At 40.3% G+C, this 27961-nt stretch overlaps 7 protein-coding genes across 11 annotated transcripts; 4 read left to right on the forward strand and 3 right to left on the reverse strand.

The window, feature by feature from the left end:
* Positions 1-1248: 1248 nt before the first annotated feature.
* On the forward strand, positions 1249-6274 carry enkd1 (enkurin domain containing 1). 3 transcript variants are annotated; one of them, XM_058071664.1, is made up of 8 exons: positions 1249-1397; positions 1732-1823; positions 2955-3179; positions 3266-3429; positions 4228-4383; positions 4458-4597; positions 4672-4808; positions 5674-6274. In XM_058071664.1, the coding sequence occupies exons 2-8, from the start codon at positions 1739-1741 to the stop codon at positions 5832-5834; spliced, it is 1068 nt and encodes a 355-aa protein (XP_057927647.1). In that variant the 5' UTR covers positions 1249-1397; positions 1732-1738; the 3' UTR covers positions 5835-6274. The 3 variants fall into 3 exon arrangements, with proteins under 3 accessions (XP_057927647.1, XP_057927644.1, XP_057927646.1); XM_058071661.1 differs by having other exon boundaries at positions 3263-3429; positions 5674-6271; XM_058071663.1 differs by lacking the exon at positions 1249-1397 and adding an exon at positions 1443-1588 and having other exon boundaries at positions 3263-3429; positions 5674-6272.
* A 164-nt stretch (positions 6275-6438) lies between these two features.
* Positions 6439-12253, forward strand: polb (polymerase (DNA directed), beta). The gene is made up of 14 exons (XM_058071665.1): positions 6439-6730; positions 7010-7067; positions 7193-7259; positions 7498-7572; positions 7646-7704; positions 9211-9260; positions 9347-9398; positions 9470-9524; positions 9612-9684; positions 9763-9833; positions 9922-10008; positions 10103-10176; positions 10261-10400; positions 11518-12253. The coding sequence occupies exons 1-14, from the start codon at positions 6670-6672 to the stop codon at positions 11610-11612; spliced, it is 1017 nt and encodes a 338-aa protein (XP_057927648.1). The 5' UTR covers positions 6439-6669; the 3' UTR covers positions 11613-12253.
* A 416-nt stretch (positions 12254-12669) lies between these two features.
* dynll1 (dynein, light chain, LC8-type 1) lies at positions 12670-14233 on the forward strand. Of its 2 annotated transcripts, none has more exons than XM_058071739.1 (3): positions 12670-12794; positions 13350-13488; positions 13884-14233. In XM_058071739.1, exons 2-3 carry the CDS (start codon positions 13357-13359, stop codon positions 14019-14021), a joined length of 270 nt encoding a protein of 89 aa, XP_057927722.1. In that variant the 5' UTR covers positions 12670-12794; positions 13350-13356; the 3' UTR covers positions 14022-14233. The 2 variants fall into 2 exon arrangements, with proteins under 2 accessions (XP_057927722.1, XP_057927721.1); XM_058071738.1 differs by having other exon boundaries at positions 12699-12798.
* Positions 14234-14309: 76 nt separating this feature from the next.
* On the reverse strand, positions 14310-16933 carry rpl6 (ribosomal protein L6). Of its 2 annotated transcripts, none has more exons than XM_058071736.1 (7): positions 16864-16933; positions 16237-16383; positions 16062-16160; positions 15807-15950; positions 14816-14864; positions 14567-14751; positions 14310-14492 (listed from the first exon to the last, which is right to left on the reverse strand). In XM_058071736.1, the coding sequence occupies exons 2-7, from the start codon at positions 16381-16383 to the stop codon at positions 14340-14342; spliced, it is 777 nt and encodes a 258-aa protein (XP_057927719.1). In that variant the 5' UTR covers positions 16864-16933; the 3' UTR covers positions 14310-14339. The 2 variants fall into 2 exon arrangements, with proteins under 2 accessions (XP_057927719.1, XP_057927720.1); XM_058071737.1 differs by lacking the exon at positions 16864-16933 and adding an exon at positions 16782-16846.
* A 1208-nt stretch (positions 16934-18141) lies between these two features.
* acaa2 (acetyl-CoA acyltransferase 2) lies at positions 18142-24720 on the reverse strand. The gene is made up of 10 exons (XM_058070407.1): positions 24386-24720; positions 23811-23977; positions 22475-22603; positions 22284-22400; positions 22070-22217; positions 21246-21421; positions 21042-21171; positions 19269-19339; positions 18605-18759; positions 18142-18521 (listed from the first exon to the last, which is right to left on the reverse strand). The coding sequence occupies exons 1-10, from the start codon at positions 24399-24401 to the stop codon at positions 18440-18442; spliced, it is 1191 nt and encodes a 396-aa protein (XP_057926390.1). The 5' UTR covers positions 24402-24720; the 3' UTR covers positions 18142-18439.
* Positions 24721-24950: 230 nt separating this feature from the next.
* On the forward strand, positions 24951-26468 carry mrpl40 (mitochondrial ribosomal protein L40). Its single transcript, XM_058070408.1, has 5 exons — positions 24951-25120; positions 25267-25347; positions 25575-25733; positions 25977-26058; positions 26145-26468. The coding sequence occupies exons 1-5, from the start codon at positions 25068-25070 to the stop codon at positions 26370-26372; spliced, it is 603 nt and encodes a 200-aa protein (XP_057926391.1). The 5' UTR covers positions 24951-25067; the 3' UTR covers positions 26373-26468.
* On the reverse strand, positions 26453-27914 carry c4h22orf39 (chromosome 4 C22orf39 homolog). The gene is made up of 3 exons (XM_058070409.1): positions 27822-27914; positions 27336-27503; positions 26453-27258 (listed from the first exon to the last, which is right to left on the reverse strand). Exons 1-3 carry the CDS (start codon positions 27900-27902, stop codon positions 27127-27129), a joined length of 381 nt encoding a protein of 126 aa, XP_057926392.1. The 5' UTR covers positions 27903-27914; the 3' UTR covers positions 26453-27126.
* Between the last annotated feature and the right edge of the window lie 47 nt (positions 27915-27961).

A 27961-nucleotide genomic window follows, 5' to 3' on the forward strand; every position in this document is an offset into this window, starting at 1 on the left:
AGAGGTAGGGAACCTATGGCTCGGGAGCCAGGTAGGGCTCTTTTGATGACTGTATCTGGCTCTCTAGCATCTAGCATTTCTTACCACAATAAAAATGTATTTTTGCTAACATTTTAAAGTAAACCATCACAGAAATCACTGTTAAAAATATTCAAAATCAACAACTTTCTTATGCATTTTAATTCGTTCATCTATTTTCTACTGCAATACGGCCGACCATATCTATCTTTCCTGATGATATTCCAGGTCAAACACTAAAACTCGATTATTACTGTCTACCTCAGTCATTGAGATGTCAACATAGTCACCTAGCTAAAGCTGCAGAACCAAGCCTTCTGACAAAGATGGCCAAAAGAATGAAATATACTGAGTACGGTGCAAAACCATGCAGCAGCAGAAGTTGCATTAATGGCAGCAAGTATTTGATTTATTATTGGACACTGCGCTGCTCACGAAAGTGTGCTGGCCACACCCCATTGGCGTGGGGTAGTGTGCCTGGTCTACGTAATTAGAGCCCATTATATCTAAAACTGTTGGTCTTACATAAAAATGCACACATTTTATTGCATTCAATGTTTAAAAAAATGTATATGGCTCTCACAGATACAAATTTTAAAATATCTGGTCTTCATGGCTCTCTTAGCCAAAAAGGTTCCCGACCCCTGCTCTATGATGTCATATTTTTTGAGAATGGCATCATTTTTACGTTTTAAAAAATGTCAATTAACAACTTGGTAGTTGTGAAACAATACAGAACCGCACCATAATCCAAATCAGTCATTCAGGACAACAGAAATATGTGCAATAGAAATAAAAAAATGGTACATGTTTGGAACTAACCCAATTTAAAGAAGTCTATGGTTTTTACTTTTAAGTGTTTTAAGTACAAATGTGTGGATATCACTTTTTGTTGGCAATGTTTGCCGTTTTTAAAGATGAATTAAAGTGACTCCTCGGTTTGTTTTGGTGTAGTTCTTTTGGTCTCGCTTGAGAGTAGCAGTCGTTTCTTTTTTGTGCTGTATGTTAGTCATAACGTGGATAAGTGGCATAGAAATCAGATAGATGGATGGATGTTAGTCATAACCCTGACAGTCTGTACTCATTCTCCGATGACTGAATACTCACGAATTATGTATTGTAACTGTACAATGGCAAGGACCGTACTGAAAAGGCTGACTAAAATGAACCTGCAAGCCAAAACTCGGGAACAACAAAGATAGTTCAACAACAACATAACTGGAGCTGATGGTTTTCATATCTGGCAGCAACGTCATCATCATTTTCTGTGTGATCTCGCTCTGTGTGCGGTGACCCCGTTGCCATGGTGAGGGACGCTCAAACAAACGTCATCATCCTGCGTGGGTGAAATTAATCCCCGTCTCAACAATACCATCGAGGTAAACATATTTCTCTGCGCAGCTTTGCTCATAAAAATAGTTCGCTTCTATGATTTACATTGTATTATTGTGTCGTTTGTTGAGGGCCACGTTGGAGTGATCGTCATTCAAAATTCTCTCGATATTGTATAGCTACCTACGTCACAGTTGCTAACGAGTAACATTTACTAGAGAAGTGTCCGCCATTATGAGTATGTCGCTGACACCTACTGATGCCTTTCATTTGTCTAGCCTTTTTGTCATCACCGTAGATGTATACATACCACTTGAAACCCTTACACTTTGCGAATAATAAATCTGTCTGCTGGCTGACATTGTTATTATGAATTGACAGCTTTTCAATGTGCGAGGGACCTTCATCAATATGTGGACCGATACCCCCAGACCCATCACTTATTCGTCAGTACTACAAAAGACCTGCTTCAGGTTAGTACCCCTCACCAACCTTTTGATTCATTTTGTCAAGGGACAACACCGTATAAATGAAACTTAGATATAATTTAGAGTAGTCAGTCAGTCAGTGTAGTTTACACAAGGTGAGCAAGTAATTATGGACCTAAAAGAACAAGTGGTTTTGTAAAGCTACAAAACTAAACAAGCAGTACACTGATGAATTTGTTAGCTAAATAGATGAACATTTATTAAGTCGTTTATAGAAACACATAAACTGCATTCACATCATAAGCAGTTTGGTATGGTCACAGAATGGAGTAACTAGGCCAAAGATAGGATGTGCTGTGCTGGACGTGCATGTTCTATTTTGTACAAGAAAAAAGATGCTGATTGAGAGACTACCATGTCATAAAAAACACGCCGCTCACCTGTTACTGCCACACACACACACTCACGACGAATGTTACAGATGATGTAACTTGGCACACATTTAGAGAACACCTCTATAAAAAGGCCAACTCTCTTCCTCTGGTCAGTGGGCCGCAGGAGGACATTAGAAGAGACATTTAGCCTGGAGCTATTCTATCTGACATATTTACAATACATTTTGTTAACCCTTTACTAGTGTGTGAGTCTTATTCTTTCTTGTTGATGGGCTGCACGGCGGACAGCTAGGAGACCCGAGTTCAATTCCACCCTCGGCCATCTCTGTGTGGAGTTTGCATGTTCTCCCCGTGCATGCGTGGGTTTTCTCCAGCTCCTCCAGTTTCCTCCCATATTCCAAAAACATGCTAGGTTAATTGGCGACTCCAAATTGTCCATAGGTATGAATGTGAGTGTGAATGGTTGTTTGTCTGTATATGCCCTGTGATTGGTTGGCTCCAGCCCCCCCCCCCCCCCACACACCCCCTGCGACCCTCTTGAGGATAAGCAGTAGAAAATGAATGAAGTATTGAATAATTGGACATTAACGAACACGCACAGGGGAGGTGAAATGTATTTAACAGAGTGGTCCTTAAGACCTCTATTAGGTTGAGGTGAATTTCATCTCCAGCAACTGTTCAAAATGGTAAAGGATATACTCCCTCTCTTACCCCCTACTCTTTTTGGAATTTATGTTGCAAAGAATTAAGTAATTAATGGATACATTTTTTTGTATTCCAGCGAAAGGTCGCATAGAGGGAAACAGACACGGGACCTTAGCCCTGCTCTCAGGGCCCCTGGCACCAGATGCTGTTCTGCACCCTGACTACTATAACGGTCACATCTCCCCACGTCGCCCACGCATCGGCCCCGATGCCTCCCATATTCTGGAACGAGGACAGAGAGGCGTCATACGGGAATTACTTCAACTAGATAGCTTTCCCGCCACGGAGATTATTAAACTAAGTGAGTCTTTGTCTTTTTTTACTTTTTGAATAATGTTACTGACAACATGGATGAATATGTTGGAAACTTTCACCCCTTACCAGAAGAACCAGAGTGGGACTTTCGCAAAGAGAATGTCCGTCGGATTCGGGAAATCCAGAGGCGTTCCAAAGAGCTGGAAGCTCAGAAAGCTCGTTCCACTCCGGTCAAAGCCCTTTGGACTTCATCCAAATACCAACATGTACCATCCAAATTCATGACACATCTAAAGGTGACGATCACATCAACACAAAAGACAGGCTTCCAATCAAGTTGGTGTCTGTCACACATCCTAGGGAGCGTCAGTTTCTGCAATCAGCAGTATGCATTCTGACAAGAAAGTACTGTATTTTCCAGACAATTAAAAGTAAAAAGTCACACTTTGGCTGCACGGCGGTCGAGTGGTTAGCGCGCAGGCCACACAGCTCGGAGACCCGAGTTCAATTCCACCCTCGGCCATCTCTGTGTGGAGTTTGTGGGTTTTCTCCGGGTTCTCCGGCTTCCTCCCACATTCCGAAAACATGCTAGGTTAATTGGCGACTCCAAATTTTTTTCCATAGGTATGAATGTGAGTGGTTGTTTGTTTATATGTGCCCTGTGATTGGCTGGCGGCCAGTCCAGTCTGTGCAAAAAAAAGTTAGACCCCAAACGGATTCTTTGCGTTATGCCGTACAGAGCTGCACCGCAAGGAGCTAGTGTGAGCCGACAATTTAAATTTTGCGGAATTCTTCCGGTGGCCGCAACGGATTCAGTGTGAGCCTGGGGTTACGCCGTAGAAACTTATAGTTTCTATAGTTTATAACTTATAGTTATAGTTTTTAATAGTCCGGAAAATATGGTAAATGCCAGTGGATGAACTTTAGCCACAAACTCCCTGCTAAATTGAGCATTTGTGTATTTTTGCAGCAAATTATTGAATGGGTTGTGTAGTTTTTGCATCATCCTTTATAACTGACAAACCAACCAACAAACCAGAAGAAAATCCCATTCTTGCGGACTACTTTTACCAAAGTTGTTGCTTTCTGTGCAGGTTACCAATCCAGCTGTCAAACCACAGTGTCAAAACTTTCTAAAGAGTCACTCTAACAATAAATGTAAGACACCGCCAAGACCACGCTCAACGCCGCCTGCTGTCAGCTTGCATCTCTCCAACTCCTGCTCACCTATGCAGGATGACAGTTTGCAAGTAACCAAAAACTAAGATACACCACCACACTATGATTGATTACAGTATATACATGATTGTGATTTTGCATACAGTTACAGGTTAAAGGCCAGAGCATAGACTTCATCAAGTATAATGTGAAAGCAGCAGGAAAGACTATGCAAAGATCCCAATCGATGACAAACCTCCGAGACAAACCAGTGCCCACCGCCGTCAAAGGCCAGGTGCCTTACTAGTGAGTATTCCTGAGCTGTATTTAACATAACAGTAAGCTTAATAGTCACACATTTGGTGTCCTTCAACTTGTAGCTTAGAGCAGAGGAAGAAGCAGTGGCGTAAAGAGGAGGAGCAGAAGAGGAAGAAAGTACCTGATCCTTCCATACCACCACATCACACCTTAATGGCTGACAGCGAGAGGCTGGAAACTCTAAAGTCCCTCAAAGAGAGTATGTTTTTCTTATTTTCTTTTAAGTCAATGATGTCCAAACTGCGGCCTGGGGGCCATTTGTGATGTGTGTCTGTTTTTTATTGGCACATTAAAAAATATAATTTAAAAGAAAACTAAAAATGAATACAATCGTAATAAATAGAAACAAGAATAAAGAGGGGAAAAGTAGTAATTTTATGAGAATAACAAAATTAGGTTGCGGAATGAATAAAGCCATACCATTATGGGAATAAAGTCATAATCACAAGAAGAAAGCTGAAATAGTTGTAAAAAAAACTTGTCATTTTACGAGAATAAAGTCAAAATATTACAAAAAAAGTTGCATACTGACAAGAAAAAAAGTGGCAATTTTATGAGAGTAAACCCAAAATATAAGGAGGAAAACTAATGTAATATGAGTAGTATACAGTAAAAAGGATGTTATTTTTTATTGCGAGATATTGCGAGAAACAAACCGCAATAAAGTAATCTTTTTGAATATCAGGTTGGGTAAAAGGATATATGATGGGAATAAAATAATAATATTAAATATTAAAAATAAATATAAATATTAAATAATAATATTTCAGAAGGCAGTTGAAAATTGTGTAAAGTAAAAACAGCAAAAATGTGGGGTTGAAGCAAATATGGAAGTTGATAGTAATAATATGCTTTTTCACCAATATCGCAAAGCTGAAATGGCAGGGTTTTTTTCTATTTAATGTCTTAGCATTTCGAGATGATATCAAAGAGGCGCTTGCAACCTTTCATTTTTCGGGATGTGGCCCTCGTTGGAAAAGGTTTTGGGACACCCCGCCCCCTCCCTTTTATATTCCTATTGCATGTATTGTTTAGGTTGAACTTGCTTTTTTTCCCCTCCGTAGGCCACCGCACCCTGGTGACAGAGTTGCTACTGCTGCCTCTCAAAGCTGACAATCTGAGTTTCCGCTCACGCCGAGCTCATCTTGATAGAAGACTTTCTGAGATCGAAGAAGCCATTAAAATATTTTCCAGGGATAAGGTTTATGTAAAAATAAATTCTTAACACATAAAGAGGAAAAGAAGGAACATCCCCACCTGTTGGAATATAATTGTTTAATGAACTTTGTTACATTATCGTTACATTATGCAATAGGACCAAATGTTAATGTTTAGAATGTAGTAATCCACATTGTTAGAGAAAAGTGCTCAAAATAAGATTGTGTAAAAATATTATTTTATATATATATATATCTCCATGCATTTATAATAGGACAAGTCTCTGTAAACAACAATAGGCCAACTTATTTTTCTAATCTGTGTCATTGGTATGGGCTTGCTTGAATTTGTCGCTGTTTATTGGAGTTCGGTGGCAGAGAGAAACAATCATGATTAAAAATGACTGCCACAAATCTTCAAGTCTAGTCTAGTCTTGTCTTTTTTCCCCGGAATATTTTTGTTTGCTAATTAATACGTTTTATAATTGGCTTATAACTGTGATATCGCAAATAATTGTTGATATTTGTCAGGTACAAATAAACGATTATTTCAAAACGCTCGCTTGACGTTCCGTTTGACGTAACTCCGCCCCTTTCTACGTACCCAGGCACGCAGTTAGTCCAAGGACTCTAAATTGAATTGAATGCTAACTTAAGTGCAACTTCCGTAGTACGTCCCCCTTTTCCGCAGGCTTGGCTACCATGATGGTAAAGCAGTACTACTATCTGTTCCATTTTTTTGTTGTGCCGTGTAGCGACAATCCTTACCATTTAGAGTCCTTGGTTCAGCCATTGTCTGTGTGCTAGCCAAAATACTAGTTCACAAAAAAGTAACTAATTCTACTTCAATCAAGACCCACAGGAATTTCCACAGACCCGTTTTAAGGATTTTACGACTCAACCATGAGCAAGAGAAAGGCCCCGCAAGAATCTCTAAACGAGGGAATAACAGACTTCCTTGTGGGTATGTGAGCAAGAGCTAACCGCTGAGCTATGCTAATGTTAGCTTGAATGACATCTGGGTATTTTTCTAAAAGCTATAGTGCATACATGTGCATACGTTTACTTTTTTTTTTTATAGACGCCGGGTCTTTCTTCATAATTCACGTTATGTGGGTTTACACAAAGAGCGATGTTCGATAGGAAACTGATAATGCTGCAGGTTGGGCATTTAAACGCCCCCGAGCCTGCAGACAAGACAGTCAATCACATTCTGGATTGAAAATCTCTTTTGTGTTCCTAGAGCTGGCCAACTACGAGAAGAACGTCAACAGGGCAATTCACAAGTACAATGCTTACAGGTAATGTGTTAATAATCAAAACAAATACTTTTTTTTATCTGCATCTTCAAGTGACTTGAAAATATTTTCATACGATTGTAGTCCACCGTATCGATTGTATGATACCACATTTATTTTTTATTTAGGAAAGCAGCTTCGACTATTGCCAAATATCCTAACAAGATCAAAAGTGGCGAAGAAGCCAAGAAACTGGTACGTACATTGACTAGAATATCAAAATCCTCTAAACGTTGTCTTTTCAAAGTCGTATAGTGACAGAGACGGCATGATTGTATATAACTTGTGTTTTAATCACTGAGGACTTTTTTGATTTTACAGATAAAACGCCATCATGTTTTAAAATACTGTAATTGTCATACATGGATGTGTCCACAAGATCACGACAAAACATCTCATAGATCTTGGATATTTCTTTTCCACATTTCAATAGGATGGAGTGGGTGCTAAAATAGCTGAAAAGATTGATGAGTTCCTAAAAACCGGAACACTACGGAAATTAGAAAAAGTGAGTCTTATCCTAAAACATTTTTTAATTGATAGGTAACTGTTGTATTATATATAGCTTCTATTTTTTTCAGATTCGAAATGACGACACCAGTTCTTCTATCAATTTTCTCACAAGAGTAACCGGAATTGGGTAAGAGGCAGAGGTGTGGACTCAGGTCACAACTTCAATGACCTTGGACTCGACTTGACAGTATCAAAGACTTGCAACTATACTAAATTTCCAGTGCATGTGTTGGAGTAAAATGTGACCCATTCAAAGTATTTAACAGCACATTGTGATGTCATTTCCTGCAAGACAACAAATTTTCCCACAAAATCTACCTCATTGAATGCATCTCTATTAACGTAAGATCACAAGATCATAGGACACCCCTACTAAACAGTGCTTATGACTTCTAAGTAGGGATGTCCGATAATTATCCCAATATCATCATAAAAATGCAATATTGGTTGATATCGGTTTGAGATTTTTTTTCCCGGTCATTCATTCATTCATTCATTTTCTACCGCTTATCCTCATGAGGGCCGCGGGGGTGCTGGAGCCTATCCCAGCTGTCTTCTGACAAGAGGCGGGGTACACCCCAGACTGGTTGCCAGCCAATCACAGGGCACATATAGACAAACAACCATTCACACTCACATTCATACCTATGGATAATTTGGAGTCGCCAATTAACCTAGCATGTTTTTGGAATGTGGGAGGAAACCCACGCATGCACAGGTAGAACACAGAACACGCAACCTGTGCGCTAACCACTTGTCCGCTGTGCGGCCTTTTCTCGGTCATGAGAACAGATTTTTTTTAGGCTGTATTCAACACGTGTTCATTCGTCTTGTAACACCTATCGGCATCGATATTGGCATATCGGTTTTGGGCAAACAAGACCGTATCGGACATCCCTACTTGTAAGGATTCAAAATTTTCAACTCTATGACTTCGGACTTGACTGAACCTGACTTGTCTTGGCTTGAGACTTGCACATGTATAACTGAGACTGGACTGTAGACTTTGGATTAAAGACTTGAGACTTGCAAAACACTGACTTTCTCCCACCTCTGGTATAAGGCTGTTGTATAATATATAAATAGTTGCATTATTTGGATGTGCCATATGGCAAAATTCAGTCAAAAAAGAATTTTCCCTCATAAAATACTGCATTTCCTGAAATAGTGGCTTCCGCTAAAATGGACACCATGTCTCAATTGATCACAGGGTGTGTCATCCACTTCAGTAGCCTTACCACAAATAGACACCACAAAAAAACCCAACAGGTGGTGACATTTGGTGACATTTTACCAGAACAGACATGACATATGTAAAGCTGTAACTTAGGAGTTCCGGAACATAAACTGCTCAATATTTCAACATTGGCTTGAAAAGGAAAAAAAGATCTACACAGCCAAATAGTTTCCAGAGTTTTTTTTATTTTTTTTTAAAGCAACAGAGATCTACCCTCCAGTTAGTGATGTTGTTATACAACATATAGTCCTAATCAAAAGTGTGTACACACTTTCTCATGCTATTGAATGGTAATGTTTCTCCTAATGTTTGACTATACTGTGTCAAGACGCCTGGACATTATTTGAGCAAATACAGTAGATTAAAAGATGTGCCTTCCTTCTGTCTCCGCTTTAGCCCAGCAGCTGCCAGGAAGTTTTTTGAAGAAGGCGTGAAGAGTCTTGAAGGTTTGTCAAAAAAAAAACCCAAAACATACAACACGTGTCTATCAGAGATCCACCCTCACTTATAAATGTTGTTTTTTTTTAAATAGATTTGAAGAAGATCGAACACAAGCTTAATCACCATCAACAGATTGGACTCAAGTGAGTTGGTTGAATTATGTTTCCTATATCCTGAATTCTTCTCACATGCTATTCAATGATACCTTGTTCAGGTATTTTGAGGAGTTTGAGAAAAGGATTCCACGAGCTGAGATGGAAAAGATGGAGGTGATGAGTTTTCTAATTATAATCATGTGCTCTCAGGAGGCAAAAAAAACCCATGTTCTGTAAAGCTGTTCTGGTGTCCTTATTTAGACGCTTATTCTCGGAGAGTTGGAGAAGATTAATACAGAATACATAGGAACAATCTGTGGAAGTTACAGGAGAGGTAAGCACAATGATTAACCACACAATGATATTGTTGAGTCACTTCATGATAAATAAGACCCCTGCTCCAAATTTTCAGGAGCTGCCTCCAGTGGTGATATTGATATCTTGCTGACCCACCCAGACTTCACCTCTCAGACCGAGAAGCAAGTAAGCACGTTACTTGTATCTACATACATAGAATTTGTTGGCATACAATTTAATGGAACCTTGAATGGGATGGAACCTTGTTTTCCAGCCTAAGCTTCTTCATGCTGTGGTGGACCATTTGGAGTCTATAGGATTTGTGACTGACACTCTGTCCAAAGGGGACACCAAGTTTATGGTGAGGTGCCCTGTGTACTACTAGTGTAGTGAGGAGAGTCAATATACATGCACTTGTAAAACGCACAACAACTTACTGACTCGTGTGTTACCAGGGTGTCTGCCAGTTGCAGCAAAGTGATGAAGACGAAGATGAAGAAGAATACCTTCACAGGCGCATTGATATCAGGTGTCATGTTTTTATATTGTTTTTTTTTTTTTAATAAATCAAATATGTTTTATGTTAACACATCACTCTGCCTGCCACATCAAGGTTAATCCCTAAGGACCAGTACTACTGTGGTGTTTTGTATTTCACTGGGAGTGATATCTTCAATAAAAACATGAGAACCCATGCTGTGGAGAAAGGCTTCACGCTCAACGAGTACACCATAAGACCACTAGGGGTCACCGGTGAGTATCACTTCAGAAGAATCCACTCAGGTTGCCTTCCATGCTCCAAATCAGTGATACTTTTTTAAAAAGTATATGTTTATAGTGGGACGAGTGGTTAGCGCACAGGCCACACAGCTAGGAGACCCGAGTTTGATTCCACCCTTGGCCATCTCTGTGTGGAGTTTGCATGTTCTCCCCATTCATGCGTGGGTTTTCTCCGGGTACTCCGGTTTCCCTCCAAAAACATGCTAGGTTAACTGGCGACTCCAAATTGTCCATAGGTATGAATGTGAGTGTGAATGGTTGTTTGTCTATATGTGCCCTGTGATTGGCTGGCGACCAGTCCAGGGTATACGCCGCCTATCGCGACGAAGACAGTTGAGTTAGGCTCCAGCACGCCTGCGACTCTCATGAGGAAAAGCGGTAAAACTGAATGAATGTTAAGAGTGGTTCATTGGTTCTAGACCCAACAGTGATAAGTGAATTTCCACACACAATATTTTTGTAATTATGGCATAGAATACCTGTTTTGTGTTGTGTTGTAAACATGAAATAACACTCATATAGTCACCTTTACATTCATATTACCCAATGTTCTATATATTTGCCAGGGGCCCTGGGGAATAGCACTCATCATAAACAAATAGAAAAATGTTCAGTTAATTCATGTGATCACAATTTGAATAGTCTTATATTTGTATTTTAGTTTATTTAGAAATTTGTATGTTTTATTTAGGCAAAAAAATATGTACAAATAGCTAAATATGCGTATTTACTAATAATGGGCCATATTCAACCACTAAACAGCATGATTTATGAACATATGTTTGGCAAATCCTGATGGGGTGAAGCTGTGAAATTCAAACTTTGATGTGGTGAGAGACATCTGTATTTAAAAGACCTGCTGCTGGACCTGGATGGCATGCAAACCAATTAAAGCAAGGCACTGTCACTTCTCAAAACCTTGACGTGTATAACCAAATGTCCAATGTGCCGGTCAGAGATCTTCTATGTGATGGGAGCAGCTGGGCACCAGTTGAAGAAGCATTTGAATTATATCCAAAAGCAACATCATCAGGCATTTTCCGTTTGTCATTCCATTATCAAGTCATTCCTCTTTGTGGCTTTGTTGTAGGTGTGGCAGGAGAGCCTCTGTTGGTGGATAGTGAAAAAGACATCTTTGATTACATCCAGTACAAATACAAGGAGCCTAAGGACCGGAGTGAATGAAGACAAAGAACGTTTTTAGGCCTTGAAACATATTTACGACTGTGTGTAACAGCCTGCATAGGTGAAGTGTACTTGAGGCGTTTTTGTGCGTATGTCATGTACAGTGTTTTTGTCATCATGTTTTTCGGTCATCAAAGTTTTGTGCGCTTTCAAAGTTGTTTTTAAATCATATTTAACAGGTGTGCAAAGACACAGCTACGACTTGTGACTCACCAGTCTTGAAGGAGGCTGGCCCTTGTCTATCTGCGTAGTAGTGAATAGTTCTTAATGTACTTCTTAAACAGGAAATCATTAGACCTTGGGGGGGGGGGTCACTTTTAAAATGAGCGTATCAAAGTCATTGTGTGAGTGTGTGTGTGTGTTTTTTTGTTTTTTTTTTTGGTATAATAGACAACTGAGGGTGGCATTGTTATGCGAAATAAGATAATTGTTTCACAGAGACTTGAGAATAATGTAGTATAGTTTGTTTTTTCTGTATATTTTATTTTGGGGCCATTTGTTGATAACTGTTAGCTTGCTGACTGTTGAAACGCAGCAGTTTTTAATTGATTATGAGGGACAATTGTGGAAAAATTGAACATATTTGAATTCAGACATTTCTGAATGCAAATAAAACTTTCTGAAGTAGACTACTTTGCCTCAGTTGATTGTACACATGGCATGAAATACAAGCAACTGCCCTTTACACATATAAATCTCCAGACGTTTCATTTCGGGGTCAAAAATGTATGACATCAAAGGTGCAGTAATGTATATTCGAGCTATCGAAAACAAATGACGTTGGTTTAGAAGAGCTAAATTTGTAATGCCAGTTACACTTTTTGTCAACCGATTCCAATTATTTCTATTTCTGTACACGAGTTGTTAAAAATTATGTAAAAAGTCGAAGTAAAACATTTCTTTTAGTCAATGAGGTGAATCAGTCACCTGCTATTGCTCGCTGTTTCCATGGCAACGACGGTTTCGCAAAGCATCACGGTCTGAAATAAAATGCAAGGCGAAACACCGGCGAGATCGTCCTTGATCAACCAATGACATCGTCCCATGCGCTGACATCAGCCAATAAGAGCACGGCGTGGCCTCTGTGTTTTAACGCTACACACCCACATCGACTCTCGTGTACACCACTTTGCGGGGCTCTGCAGACAAGAGGTGTCAAGCTATCCAAATAACAAAAGACAAGTAGGTGCGTTTTGGAACTTTACTTGCATTTCTTTTTACGAATTGTGGATTTGTTTTGTAATAAGTGTGCTTTTTTTTTTAAATAGTAACCACCGTTTAGCTCGACCAATATTCCAGTCAACAGCTCGACCATGTTGGCGTGTGATGCTAGCTAGCTATTTCCTTCATTCATATGTAAATAATTTAATATAAACTGTTATTATTGTAAATGCAGTGAATTTTCCAAGCATGCTATCGTTTGATACAGTAGTGTTATGAATATAAATGACCACATAGTGTTAACAAGGTCAGCTGCGTCAAGGTTTTTTTTTTTTGTATTTTTTGTACGTAAATCTTAAATGACTCTCGTATCCATAGAAACTACTAAGAGCGCGCGCATCCACTCAGCCTTGCGACTGATGGAAGTTGTTATGCAACACAAGTCCAAATAGCTTGGCCACATATACCCATGCTAGTCATTACATAACTACAAACTTGCTTGGTGACAAAAGTAAATAAATGAATTAATACATTAAGGTGCCTAGTCTTTAGTCTGTCCATGTTTTGGTCTCCCAGGGCAACCATGTCTGACAGGAAGGCGGTAATCAAGAATGCTGACATGTCTGAGGACATGCAGCAGGATGCAGTTGAGTGTGCCACACAGGCCCTGGAGAAGTACAACATAGAGAAAGACATAGCTGCCTACATCAAGAAGGTAAGCCACTAGGGTCACCCATGCTGCATGTTCACACCCATTCCTTGCAAAGGGTGCAGAACAGATGTTTTGGCATTGATAAAAGACCTTTTGTTATTTTTTTATATAAATACCTTGTTTATTATGCTCTTGTCAAAATGACTTTCAACTTGACTCACTTGAAAGGATTCATGTGATATATTCAGACCAATGGATAAGATGTAACTTGAAAAAATGTGGCTTTGGTCCCAGGCGGGTCAAAGTTCTTAAGGAAAACCTGTAGTAGCCTTTGTGTACAAAGAAATATATAAGGGATTGTTAATAAACTAGCTTGGCCTAATTAACGTCAAGAAATATGATTCAATCATAAGCAGAGGTATGGACTGGATTAAATTTGTTTTTTGTATCTCTCCAAGGAGTTTGACAAGAAATACAACCCAACCTGGCATTGCATCGTTGGAAGGAATTTTGGCAGCTATGTGACTCACGAGACCAAACACTTCATCTACTTCTACTTGGGCCAGGTCGCCATTCTGCTCTTCAAGTCTGGCTGAAGCACAGAAAACATTTACTGTTACTACTACATGTTACTGACAGATTTGACAAAGGCGCTCATCATTCCAAGGCAAGAGGCCGCTGCCTTCTTTTTTTGTGCTTTCTACTTTTGTTTTGGATTTAAAAATGTGGCCATCTAAACCTGTATTTATTTTTGTGTTACATTGAAATGTCTTTTTTTAATTAAAACATAGCTATTAAGCTTTCTGCATCCACTGACTATTTCTGAATTCATGGTGGCATCTTAGATGGTTCAAGATGGTGTTTCAAGAGACAATTCCAGGACAAAATGGCTGAGAGACTTTATTTAAACATGTTCAGAAAACCAGCTTGTGTGGATAAACGCCATTAGACAGGCAGAAGGAGCCACGCAGGTATCCTCTCAGCTGAGGAACTTTCCTGATGAGAGGCAGGAGCTGAGAATCCACTGCCTTCTGGTCCTCCTTCCGCTGCTCAGTCAGCTGGTACTTCTACACACCCAAAAAGAATAGCAGCCATTATTCCCAGTTTCACATGCCACAAAACTAGACTGCAGCAAGTTTACCTCCTTTTCCGTGTCAAAGATCTCGCCCTCCTGGTGGCGGGGCTTCCTCAGCCTCTTCTTCTTGAAGTAGGCATCTTTGAGAGTTTTGGGGAGCTTCATGCTAGAGATGTCAACCTTGGTGTTGGTGGCAATGACAAACTTCTGATGAGCCCTGCGCAAGGGGACTCTGTTCAAGGCAAGAGGGCCTAAATGAAGAGGGAAGCTGTTAGTCTCTGTATTTTACATTCAGATATTTTAGCACCATCTTACCAGTGACAAGCAGGAGACCACTTGCGAGCTGCTTCAGGAAGACCACACGCTAGAAAAAGCAAAAATTGAGGGTCATCTGGTGTACAAATTCAAAAGAAAAAAATTCTCAATATAAAACTGAGACATACGACACACGACAACAGACGTGCATTCACTAAACTGTGTGTGGGTGCACAAACACAGCCAAAATTATTGCAGTTGTACACTAAATATTTGTAGGCTTCATGTAGTCATTGTGTGCCAATTTTATTGCCGACTGTTAAAGGGGACCTATTATGCTAATTTTTCAACCCTTTGTATCGAGTTGTGGTGTCCTATAGAGCAGCTACACACAACCAGCTCAGAAAACCTTTTAGATTTTGCAGAATCTGCACCTATTCCAGGTGTATTCCTTGTGCTTCCAGCCAAAACGGTCCATTTTAATTTATTCCACACTGTGATTGGTCACATGCCCAAAGTGCTTCCTAACGAACCATATTAGGAAGTGCGCCCTTCTGTGACATCACAAAGGGGCAGTTTTACCACGCCTTTTGAGCCATCCAAAACCTAATTCAGGGATCGCTTTCAAATGTGCAAACACCATTATCTAAAACTTTGGCATCGTTTAACACGAGTGTACAACATTCCAACTGCATTTATAGGTCAGAAAAGTGGAAAAAGCATAATAGGTCCCTAGTACAATTAACTGGGAAATTAAGTCAATCCAAGTTAAACTGTTAACAATGCAGATTTGACAAAAAAACCTGTATATTTAAAATTCTCACCCAGAGGTAAAATGTTACCATTTCCCCCCCACTGTATGTCCAACTTACATTTATCGAGGCAATGTACTGGGCAGACTATCAGATAATAATAAGCTAAAATGTGTCCTTTGTATTTAAAAACACACAATCTTACATTTCCACTGAATCAGTTTCAAGACACCCCTGCCAAATTTAGCGTCCATCTTGCTTTTTTCTAACAATACAAAGAGCATCATCAAGATCCTTACCCTTCCACGGTGGCGACCAGTGAGCAGGATGAGGACCGTTCCTGGGGTGATGGAGGAGCGAAGCTTTCTCCTGTGCTGGCTGAAGGGTTTTTTGCCATGGCTCTTCAGCTTGCGAGGAACATCTTCCGTAGGGTAGTAGCGGGGCTACAAAAAAAACAGAAAACAAATGTTCATACAAAATGAAGACTTTCTGGGCGGCATGTAACTGCAGATGGTTTTACAACATTTTACACTGTCTCTTCACTGGAATCTTACCATCTTACGCAGCTTGACAACACGGGTGCCTCCATTTTTGTCCCCACCGACAGTCTTCACAACTGTGGCTTGCGGCCTCGTTTTAATCTTCTTCTCCATCTAGGGACATGTCAAGGTGCAATCTTCAGTCACTTCATAAAGATGGCGGGTGTATCACTGATGGTCGTGTCCTCACCTTAGTCTCAGTGGTCTTGGTCTTCCTCTTGTACATAGCACGGCGGGCATACATAGCCGAACGGGAGTAACGACCGATTCCCCGGGCCAGAACCGGGTTACGGCTCCCGTGCTTCTTCTTCACCTGCTTTTTGTCTCCCTCTGCCATCTGTCATGTCAGTCAATATGCAACACAATCAATATCCACAGAACGGCAAGTTTATAATACCACAACACCGATATAACTACCGATCGGAGAGTGACGTTACCTAGCCTAGCCACACGCAAGCCAACAATTGACATGACAATTAGCTCGTACTCAACGTGAACCCAACTTTACATATACGGGGTTTAACCCAAAAATTAACATTTATGCATTTGTACAACTAAACCCTAAATAACACCAGTCATTTGCAACAAGCGTCCATGCTACAGCTAGCTTGAAAACTAGCCGGCCACCTCAAGCTGCCGATACATCAAGCTATTTATCTTGATAATTATTAGGTAGAAACGAGTAATATTCACATCTGATACATTATCTACGAATATATATTAGTTATGCCATACTCTAAGTATGTAAAGGGTCTTAGGTAACGCCGATTAGGTTGGATTTTATTCTCACAGAAAGCCCAAGGCAAGGGTACCTTACCTTTGCTATGAAAAAAAGAACGACATCCGGGACAGTGACGTATATAAAGACGCAGGATGATGACGAAACGTTGTCTATTTATGGTCTTTGTAGTTTCTACAACATTTTCATTGATGTGTTTATACATAATTCTAAAAAATCTATAGTTAAATATTAAGTATGTTCCAAAATTACCTATGATCTATTTGAATGTAATAGGTACTTCATTTATTCAGCTTATGATATAACACTATTAGATATAACACTATCAGATTGATGATTTATATAAATAAAATAATAATAAATAATAATTATAAATAATATATTATATTAATATTATATTATAATATAATAATAATATATTTATAATATTATATTTACAATATATAATAATAATAATATTAATATTATAAATAATAATAATAAAAAATAAGAATAACAAAAACACAAAAACCAAGCAGAAAAAGTAAATGTAAAAAGATTCATTGTATAACACAGAGTTGTCTGAAAATCATTATGGGTGACGAAATCTGATATTTTTTTAAAGACGAAGTTTTAAATTGTCCTCATCCTTTCAGGATGACTTTTTGGTCCCCGCATGTCTAGACAGGACAGTGTCATGAGCTTGGAAGAGACATCAGGAGACGTGGAAAACAACAAACCAGCAGCCTGACCACAGAAAGGAGGAACAGGAGGAAAAATGACATATGTGCATTTTTCTGCTCTCAAAAACAGACTCTTGAGAGCCCAATGGCCACATGTGGGCCTTATGCTCACAGCCCAACACCCATCCATCCGTTTTCTATGCCGCTTACCCTCACGAGGGTCGCAGCAGTATGCTGGAGCATTGATGCTACGGACCAGAATCCTAGCCAGCGCCTCTGGGATATCATGTCTCGTTCTCTATATCACACCACAGACTTTTCAGAAGTTGACTGATGCCCTCATCCAGGTCTGAGAGCAGTTGTCTCTCAACCCGAGGGTTGCGGGTTCGATCCTCTGTCCGTCCTCCTGTGATCATGTCAAAGTATCCTTGGGTAAGATACGGAACCCAAAGTTGGTCCGGATGCTGCGTCATCAGTAGTTAAATGTGCTAACTGTCCTGAAGGTGACAAAGTGAAAGACCATAATGCATTTCCCCCTTTTGCCACCACAAAAATTGTAACTTTATATGCATTTCATTAAAAGTTCAAGAAAATATTGTGAGATAACACACCTCTAAACCAAAAATGTAGCATCATTCAAAATTGGAGGTCTAATGCAGCACTGTTATGAGTAAAGAAATAAAAATAAAACACATTTTGAAAATGTCATTTATTGAGTCAATCCAACAGAGAAATCCTAAAACATGATTTTTGTCAGAGATTATTGTAATGGGCTGATTAAAATACATAAAGGCAAATGTCATGTTTTTATACACAGCTTCTAAGTCTTTCATTCACAAACTCATTCATTATTTTGGATTATTCACGTAAGGCAATGTTTGTGTAAATGTACTTCCATTGCAAAAGGTCATGAAATCAGTCGTGTTTACATTATGTGAATATGTGAGCGAACAGATTTCTCCAGTGACATTCCTTTTCTAAGACAGCAAAACTCAGCACTTTTCCAGGATGATGGCGATACCTTGGCCGCCTCCGATGCAAGCTGATCCCACGGCGTACTTGCCACCTCGTCGCCTGCCACGAAAAAAACAAATGAATCATTCATAGCGGGACAAAATAACTCTCGATGACAGCACATATTCTCATGACCCGGCTACCTGAGCTCGTGAACCAGGTGAGCGGTGATGCGAGTCCCCGAAGCGCCGAGTGGATGTCCGATGGCGATGGCGCCGCCGTTCACGTTGCTTTTTTCTGGATCCAGACCGAGAGCCTTGGCAACAGCCAAGTACTGGGGGGCAAATGCCTCATTTACCTGTGGAAGGCAATCAAGTATACAACATGAATGCTTGAATTATAGCTCAGGCATTTATTTACCTGAAACAACGAGATTACGGGTCTTTAATTAGAAGCAGGCGATGATTGGAGAAATGCTGTTATTTCGAAAATGTGAAAATTCATTCATTTTGGAGTGCATGAGTACAGCACATATGGCATATTTTGCTACTTGAATAGAGGCCTAAAAAGAGGAAAATGGACGGACAGGAAGTGTGCCATGCGTCAGGTGTCTAGTCAATCCTCCACTTGGCCTTCTCGGTAAAATACGTACACTCATATTTGCAACATTTGTGTTTTTGCTCCTGTTTTTCATGAGCTGAACTCAAAGATCTACATCTTGGTCTATGTACACCAAAGGCTACCTCTACATTTGTATTTCGAAATTAATTGATATATTTATGGTCTGCCCACAAAAAGCAAAACCTTTAAGAATATAATGAGGCACAGTTTTAAGTGACACATCTGAATGTAACTTTCATTACTAACCTCCACCAGGTCCATGTCACTGAGCGAGAGGCCTGCTTTTTTGAGAGCTTCAGTGATGGCTGGGACTGGGCCTGGAGGATTCAAAGAAAATGTAAATATAAGTCAGTTGATGTCACACCGCTGATGGGCATGCCATACAACTTCATGTCAGATTATCCCTTTAATTTTAGTAGCGTAGAGTGGCAAAATGTCTGTGTGGGGTTTGCATGTTCTCCCTGTGCAAGCATGGGTTCTCTCTGGGTACTCCGGTTTCCTCCCACATTCCAAAAACATTCATTCATTCATTTTCTACCGCTTATCCTCATGAGGGTGCTGGAGCCTATCCAAGCTGTCTTCAGGCGAGAGGCGGGGTACACCCTGGACTGGTCGCCAGCCAATCACAGGACACATATAGACAAACAACCATTCACACTCACATTCATACCTATGGACAATTTGGAGTTACCAATTAACCTAGCATGTTTTTGGAATGTGGGGGGGAAACCGGAGTACCTGGAGAAAACCCACGCATGCACGGGGTAAACATGCTAACTCCACACAGAGATGGCCGAGGGTCATTCCAGCACACCCCCGCAACCCTCGTGAGGATAATGGGAAAATGGATGGATGGAATATTATGAAAAACAAACAAAACAATGCATAAAGCAGTAATTTGGGGAAAATTAGGATGTGGAAAAGGTTAAAAGGTTGTGTAAATAAAGTCAATATTATGTCAATGAAGTCTCTGAGAAGAAAATTAAAAAAAAGAAACTTGAAATAGTAGGAAAACGTAAAAACAGCTGTAAAAGCCATATTCTAACAAGAAAATAGATTTTGAGTTCCATATAAACTTGAACTATTAAAGAAAAAAATATATTTTCTAATAAGTTCCAATATTGCTAGAAACAAAAAACAAATTAAAAAGGTGTCAGGAGTAAATTTGCAAAGACTAAAGAAGAAATTTGTAATATTTCTAAATTAATACACAAAATAAACTAACAGCAAAACTAGGAAAAAAAGCCAAGTTCATACTAATAATAGGCTTTTCATCAATAATCACAAAGCTTCAAATCTAAGTGGTCCTTGCATCCTTTCATTTTTCACCATACGCCCCTTGCTGGAAAAAGGCTGGACACCCCTAAAGTTTTGCTCTATTCTTTACTTACTTTAGGGCTCTAAATGCAATATACTAAGTTCTATGTGAAGTATTTCCATAATGCCTCATATTAATTCTCTAACAAGATCTCAGTGTATAGACTGGTCATATCTCATCTAGTTTCATATTATCTACATACTGTATTGTATATAACTCTGGAAAAACTGTTGATTTTGTTAATACTTGTCTATTCATTCATTCATTTTATACCGCTTTTTCCTCACGAGGGTCGCGGGGGGTGCTGCAGCCTATCCCAGCTGTCTTCGGGCGTAAGGCGGGGTACACCCTAGACTGGTCGCCAGCCAATCACAGGGCACATATAGACAAACAACCATTCACACTCACATTCATACCTATGGACAATTTGGAGTCACCAATTAACCTAGCATGTTTTTGGAATGTGGGAGGAAACCGGAGTACCCGGAGAAAACCCACGCATGCACGGGGAGAACATGCAAACTCCACACAGAGATGCCCGGGGGTGGGATTGAACCCTGGTCTAATACTTGTCTATATTGTTTATTTTTCTATATTGTGTATTTTGTACTGCTTAACTGACTCTGTACTCTTGCTGCTGTGCAATACAAATTTCCCCACTGAGGGACGAATAAAGGCATATCTTATCTTATCTTACTTACCGATTCCCATGATGCTCGGGTCGCAGCCCGACACATGATAGGCCACAATTCTTGCCAGCGGAGTGAGCTTGTGCTGACCGAGTGCATCCTCGCTGGCGATCACCACAGCAGCAGCACCATCAGATACACCCTGAGGAGGTAACAAACACTGGCGTTAAAACACATTGTTTCAGTTTGAATATTATCGTTTAGAGGACGACTCACTGAAGCGTTGGCAGCAGTGACAGTCCCCCCCTTCTTGAAGACGGTCGGCAGTTTGGCCATCTGCTCCATGGTGGTCTGAGGGCGAGGGTGTTCATCCTTGGCCATGGATACTGTGCCTTTCTTGGATTTTAAATCAATAGGAGCGATTTCTGCCGTGTAGTGGCCAGCCTCGTGTGCTGAGAGAAAGCAAACATAATGGAGGATTAGGGCCACAGGGAAATTGTAAGAAATAATAACCTTTGGAGAATAAAAAGGTAGAAAGCAAGTTCAAATAATACATTTTTTAAAATCTTACATATGGAACTCATTCATTCATTCATTCATTTTCTACCACATATCCTTGCGGGGGTCGCGGGGGTGCTGAAGCCTATCCCAGCTGTCTTCGGGCGAGAGGCAGGGTACACACTGGACTGGTCGCCAGCCAATCACAGGGCACCTATAGACAAACAACCATTCACACTCACATTCATACATCAATTAAAAACTCCAATTAACCTAGCATGTTTTTGGAATGTGGGAGGAAACCGGAGTACCCGGAGAAAACCCACGCATGCACGGGGAGAACATGCCAACTCCACACAGAGATGGCCGAGGGTGGAATTGAACTCGGGTCTCCTAGCTGCGAGGCCTGCGTGCTAACCACTCGGCCTTATGCATTGAAGGGTGCATAGTTCAGATGCAAATGTGAAAGTGTAAATAGTTCATGGTTAAAGTTATGCTTGAAATGTATATTTTCCCTTTTTTGCCATAACTAGCTGGTCATTGCACCATTTAGTTTTATGCAAGAAGGATATGAAGTGAGATGAGGCGGTAGCTTCCCTAACCTGCTTTCCATCTTTGCTGTGTCTGGTACGCATAGTTGTCGCAGTCCTCTCGTGTGATTTGATATTTCTCTGCCAGGTTTTCTGCTGTGATGCCCATTGGGATTTTGACATGCAGGTCAGTCAACCCCGCCCATAAGGTGTCCTCCATCTGTCAAAGACACTCAGATTTAGTCTACTTTAGTGAAGTGCGATAAGACAAGAAAGAAAATACAACCTTGAGATCAAATCCAAACTTTGTACCAAATCGGATGTTGCGAACAGCGTAGGGAGCCTGGCTCATGCTCTCTGAACCACCACACAAGACAACCTCAGACTCCTTTAGACAGATTTCCTGTAAACAGAGAAGAACGTGTTAAGAAAGGATGCCAGTCTAAAGGTGAATGTTCTTAGTGAGGGGGGGTTTACCTGAGCACCACTGATGATGGACTGGAAACCAGAGCCACACAGCCTATTGACAGTGAGAGCCGGCACTGGGATAGGAACACCACACCTCAGGCCAACATGGCGAGCAATGTAGGGGGCATCTGCTGAGCTCTAACAATGGACAGAGGTGAGACAAACATTCAATTATGAAAAATTCACCTTTTAAATGCAATTGTAACAGTTGAAACCAGAAGTTGACAAATACTGTGGAAAAACACACAAACATGTTTTTTCTTAAATATCTATGACAAACAATATTTTAGAGTTTACTTTCTTCAATGTCAAATGAGATGAGAGGCCGTCTGTAATTTTTCATTAATGTAATAATATATGGCATTATAATGTGAGTACACTGTGTCAAAAGCAATGCACTTAAACTTGCAACTTAATGATCCATTTTTTAAACTCATTTTTCAAAAGCCGTCCCTCTCAGTACCGGCCATTTTTGATTATTTTGACTGATTTTTCAGTCAGATTTTTCCACAACATGAACAACGTAAAAAAAAACAGTTGTTTTACATGAAAATAACCGTCTATTTACAAATATAACACCATGGACTATTTACAATTTGCACATTTGGAACTGGCTGCACAGTGGTCGAGTGGTTAGCGCGCAGACCTCACAGCTAGGAGATCAGGGTTCAATGCCACCCTCGGCCATCTCTGTGTGGAGTTTGCATGTTCTCCCGTGCATGCTTGGGTTTTCTCCGGGTACTCCGGTTTCCTCCCACATTCCAAAAACATGATAGGTTAATTGGTGACTCCAAATTGTCCATAGGTATGAATGTGAGTGTGAATGGTTGTTTGTCTATATGTGCCCTGTGATTGGCTGGCGACCAGTCCAGGGTGTACCCGCTACTTGCCTGAAGACAGCTGGGATAGGCTCCAGCACCCCCTGCGACCCATGAGGATAAGCGGTAGAAAATGAATGAATGAATGAACATTTGGAACTGAACTGTGTGTGTGTGAATGCATTCAAATTTCCCCTCAGTGTGAAATCTCTTCAATTTTACAAGACTCCGTGCCTTTTCACTTCCTGGTTGCTGTGCAGCCTATTACAATGGGAAAGATGCAGGCAGAGTTCATTTAAAAAGACACTTCTGCCACCTTGTGGCTATTTTTCCGGCTTAAAACTACACCAAATGAAAGATGCATCAACACCTCATTTTGCCTCTAGTGCAAAAAAAAAATGTAAAAGAAGTATCATTATGTCTTTGGGAGCGAGTGGTCGGAGTGATTTTGGACCACACGCTTCCACTATACTATTGAGTCGTATTTAAAACTGTTGAAAAATAGAAGGGTTTAAAAGGTTACATGCCTGCATGACGTTGCCCATGATAACACTGTTTATTAGTTCTGGTACCACGCCCCCTGCAGCCAGGGCAGCTTTGGCTGCATGCTCAGCCAAGTCTGTTGCACTGTGGTCCTTCAGAACACCACCATAGGTACCAAATGGAGTGCGTTTGGCAGCTACCACGAATACACCTGTGGAGAAAAACAGCAGCAAAATATAAACACCATCCACCATTATTGTTTTTCATTGACTGGAATTATAATGTACAACTGTCATGTTTTCCTTCTAAACATAAAAATGTCCGAACTTGTGTCATAACTGAACTAAATCTATGCCACATCATGATCTTACCACCATATTTGCAGAAGACATGTTTACCTTGCCCTGTTAACAACAATGATCAGTAAATAGCAAACGGCTCGTCTCCAGCATAATGAACCAGACACTGTGCTCCAAAATCTCAAATCACCTTCTCCCAATGTCAACTTTATATTCTTTCGTTTGATAAAACGTCAGCTACATTGTCACACAACTGTCAAACGGTACTGTAAACAATGTCATAGTTCCGCTTTGATTTGAATTAAAACGGAGCTACTTACCTCTGAGTAGTGCCATGATGACTATTAGAAAGTACAGCAATCAAACTTCTTCACTTAAATCTTCTGTTAGCTCAAACAGTCATTGCAGGCAAATGTTGGCAACCTTTCACCTAAATCTTCTTCTTCGTCGGTTTTATGGCGGTTGGCTCCCATTACTTTGGCGCATTACCGCCCCCTTTTTGTGTTTTAGCTCTGCGTTCACAATATATACAGATAATTCCCTTCCTCAGACTAGTATAGTACAACACATTGACACCTTGATTCTCATATTTTATCAACTGTTTATGTTTACTGTTTATTCAAACAGATTACTTTGGTACGTCCTTCCACCCGTGCTCGGTATTCCCTTACCTAAATCATGTGGCGTATCTTTTTACTCGCATCGGACCATTCGCTACTATTGTCGCCAAATAATATATCCAACCGCACTCATTTTTTATTAAATACATATTAATAAATAAGTATATATTCTTAGAACGTATAAGATAATGCGTAGTTAAACTGGAGTATTGAAGTTCCATATAAGAAAAATACGCGAATGTGCTTTCGCGGAATGAAGGCGAAAACGAGTGGTGCGTCATCAGTGCGCGCCGTGTCTTTTGCTTAGTGAAGTGATGCTAATACATTTGAACCTTTCTCTATTTTCATCACTCAACAATGTGTTTAGACTAAATTGACAAAGATGTCTCTGGCCGCATTTCGCTGTATTGGGAGGATTTTCTCACGACAGACAAGGTAGTTGTTTTTAATAGTAGGCGAAATTGTATGTAGTTAGTGTACGCCATGCTAGCCACATGAGGCTAAAGGTTATTTACTGGACAAATGACTGTGGGTCTTGTTTGGGCTTTTTTAATTCTTGTTTTTGTATGTGTGGTTTTTAGTTTTGTGTCAGCAGAAAATGCTGGTGTTCAGAGCCCTTGGTTTTCTGCAGCGATGACAATAAGGACTTCTGCCCCTCTCAGGTATTACGCGAGAGAATAACCCTTACGCTGATTTTTACATTTGTATTGTTGTAATCATTCATAACTAGCTTATACTTGTGTTACATTCCTTAAATACTCTCTGGCCACAGTGTGATTATAATAATAATGCTCAGTTTGGATTGACAATACTGGTGAAGTATTCATTTAACAACACCTATGTGTGTGTTTTAAACACATACACAACCAAAAACTGTCTTTTTTTAAAGTGCGGAACCCAGAAAGAAGAAGAAGAAAGTGGACCCCAGAAGAGAGCTGATGGTGAGGGAGCGGTTGAAGAAAAAATTGAAGAAGTTGGAGAGGGTTCCAGCTGAGCTCATTCCCATTGAGGACTTTATCACACCAACCAAATGTTTGGATGAGAGCAGGTGGGGTTCCTTTTATTGTTACTTAACATTTCCCTCATGCTTGATGGTGACTGTTGGCCTTAGAGCAGATTAACTCAACATACACGACAGTCACTCCCTCACTCTATCGTCGTGGTAATTAATAAAGATGGTTAATTTAAAATGAGTTTTGTTTCAAAATCCAAATAAGGTCAACCACCCCATAGACAGGCTGTGTACTTTGCTTCACACTTGCTAATACTGAAGTTCTTCTTTTACTTTAAGGGTACGCTCTGCTCCAACGCTGTCCTTTGACGAAAGTGAAGCTCGAGCTCTGCTGCTAAAGGAGTGGAGCAAGTACAAATATGTAATTGAAAAATATAATGTGACCTCCTACAACAGTTTCCACTCATCATCTGTAGGTTACATTTGGCACGCTCATCTGTTTTACAGGAGCAGCACGTGGCTGAAGTACAGGCGATGGAGCTGGCCCTGCAAGCACAGACGGAGGCGTTGGAAGAACTCAAGGCTGAATCTGAGGAGCTTTACCAGGCTGCACTAACACCAGACCTCCAGATGTTCCCTTTCACTCACGAAGGCCCTGCTTACACGCCGCCAAAGACCACATATGAAGCGCCTGAAGGGAAGTACACCGACATCACTAAAGTCTACACACAGTGATGAGAAGCCTCCCGTTTGTTTTTGTTTTTTTCATGAACCTTGAAATTAAGTGAGAACATGTAAAATGTGTAATAAATGTTCATGTTTAATCAGAAATTGTGTACTGTGTAATGTGTACTGTATAATCGGATTTGTTCCAAATATTAATCATGGAGAACAGAACCATTGTGATGAAATGTTATCTTTATATCAATCACAGTTTTGATAACTCCAGAAAATGCAAGGTTCGAAGATAATCTTGTTACACAAAATAATACGAATACAGTACATTATGCTACTCTTTGCTTCTCAGTTTGCACCCAGCATAGTAAAAAATTCCCATACTAAAAGTAGCTAATTGCTGTAAATCTACTGTAGTATACTACTTAAAAGTGACCTGCACGCTGTAAACGTGGACCTACATATCCAGAGGTCATTGGAGGCGCTTGGGGGAATCTGACCAATCACATTGGAGTGGCCGTGTCTGGAGGCGGGCTGTGGATTAAATAAACTAAACAGACCATTTGGGTGGGAAGCGGGAGATCCATGGAAAGGCTGCAGAAAGAGGTGCAGAATCTGGAAGATTTAAAAAGCTTTCTATGCAGGTTATCCTGTGTAGCTGCTTTATAGGAATCCACGACTCAAAAATGCATTCAGCCACTTCAATTCACACAGTGGCCCAATGAGGAATAGTGTTGACCAATCAAGCACACGTCACTCCTTTGTTGTGATATACAGTACAATATATAGTTGGCACAGTTTTCATGTTTAGAGTTCAAGAGTCCTGAGGTTTTCCTTGGTTGAGGGGCAAGTGCCAGTCGCTGGGTGGCTGCTGTCTCAGTTCCCATACTGGGGTGAACTTCCTCTGCTCTGACACTCTGTTCCCTTCACTCCTCAGCAGCGCTTCCTGCAACACACACAACCATATCGTATTCTTTAAGGACACAACTTTTTAAAGTGAAATGTGATTAATCGATTTAGTACCTTAGCCTCAGTGCCTTTGTTTTTCTCCCACATTGTGCAGTTGTAGTAGTCCTCTTCCCACTGCTTGCAGGATGGGGATGTCCCATAAGTGTAGTATTGATGAAAACGATTCCGCAAGCTTTTACAGTGTCTATATTCACTCCAGTAGTCACTGCAGGCCCTAGGGGTCTGCAAGGAACACAAAGGAAGAAATCACCTATTTATGGCAAATATTTGCACTGTGGTTAAGCAAGTACATATGTGAATTAAAAGGTACGTATCAAAAGGGCAATGCATTTACAATAAAGTGTCTACGTAGGCGTGTATGGAAATATAATTCAAATTGATGCCTTCACGGTCTTTGACATGACTAGTTGTTAACGTAGCAGTATTTAGAAACTATAGCCTACATTACCGTACTAATTTACAACTAAAACCGGGCAATATTTTAGTTCAAAATGCTAACAGAACTACAACTGTCGGCATTTAATTCGTGTTTTAAGTTACCCTCCAAATTCTCTCCCCAGACTTCTCCATTGCTAGTGCTGTTGCTTCTTCTTCGGTTTTGTGGCGGTTGGCGTCCATCATTTAGTGCATTAGCGCCCCCTGTCAGTAGACGTGGGTGCAGTCACAGCCTTATTAATGCC

The sequence above is a fragment of the Doryrhamphus excisus genome, chromosome 4, assembly GCF_030265055.1.
Source record: "Doryrhamphus excisus isolate RoL2022-K1 chromosome 4, RoL_Dexc_1.0, whole genome shotgun sequence".
Classification (NCBI taxonomy): Eukaryota; Metazoa; Chordata; class Actinopteri; order Syngnathiformes; family Syngnathidae; genus Doryrhamphus; species Doryrhamphus excisus.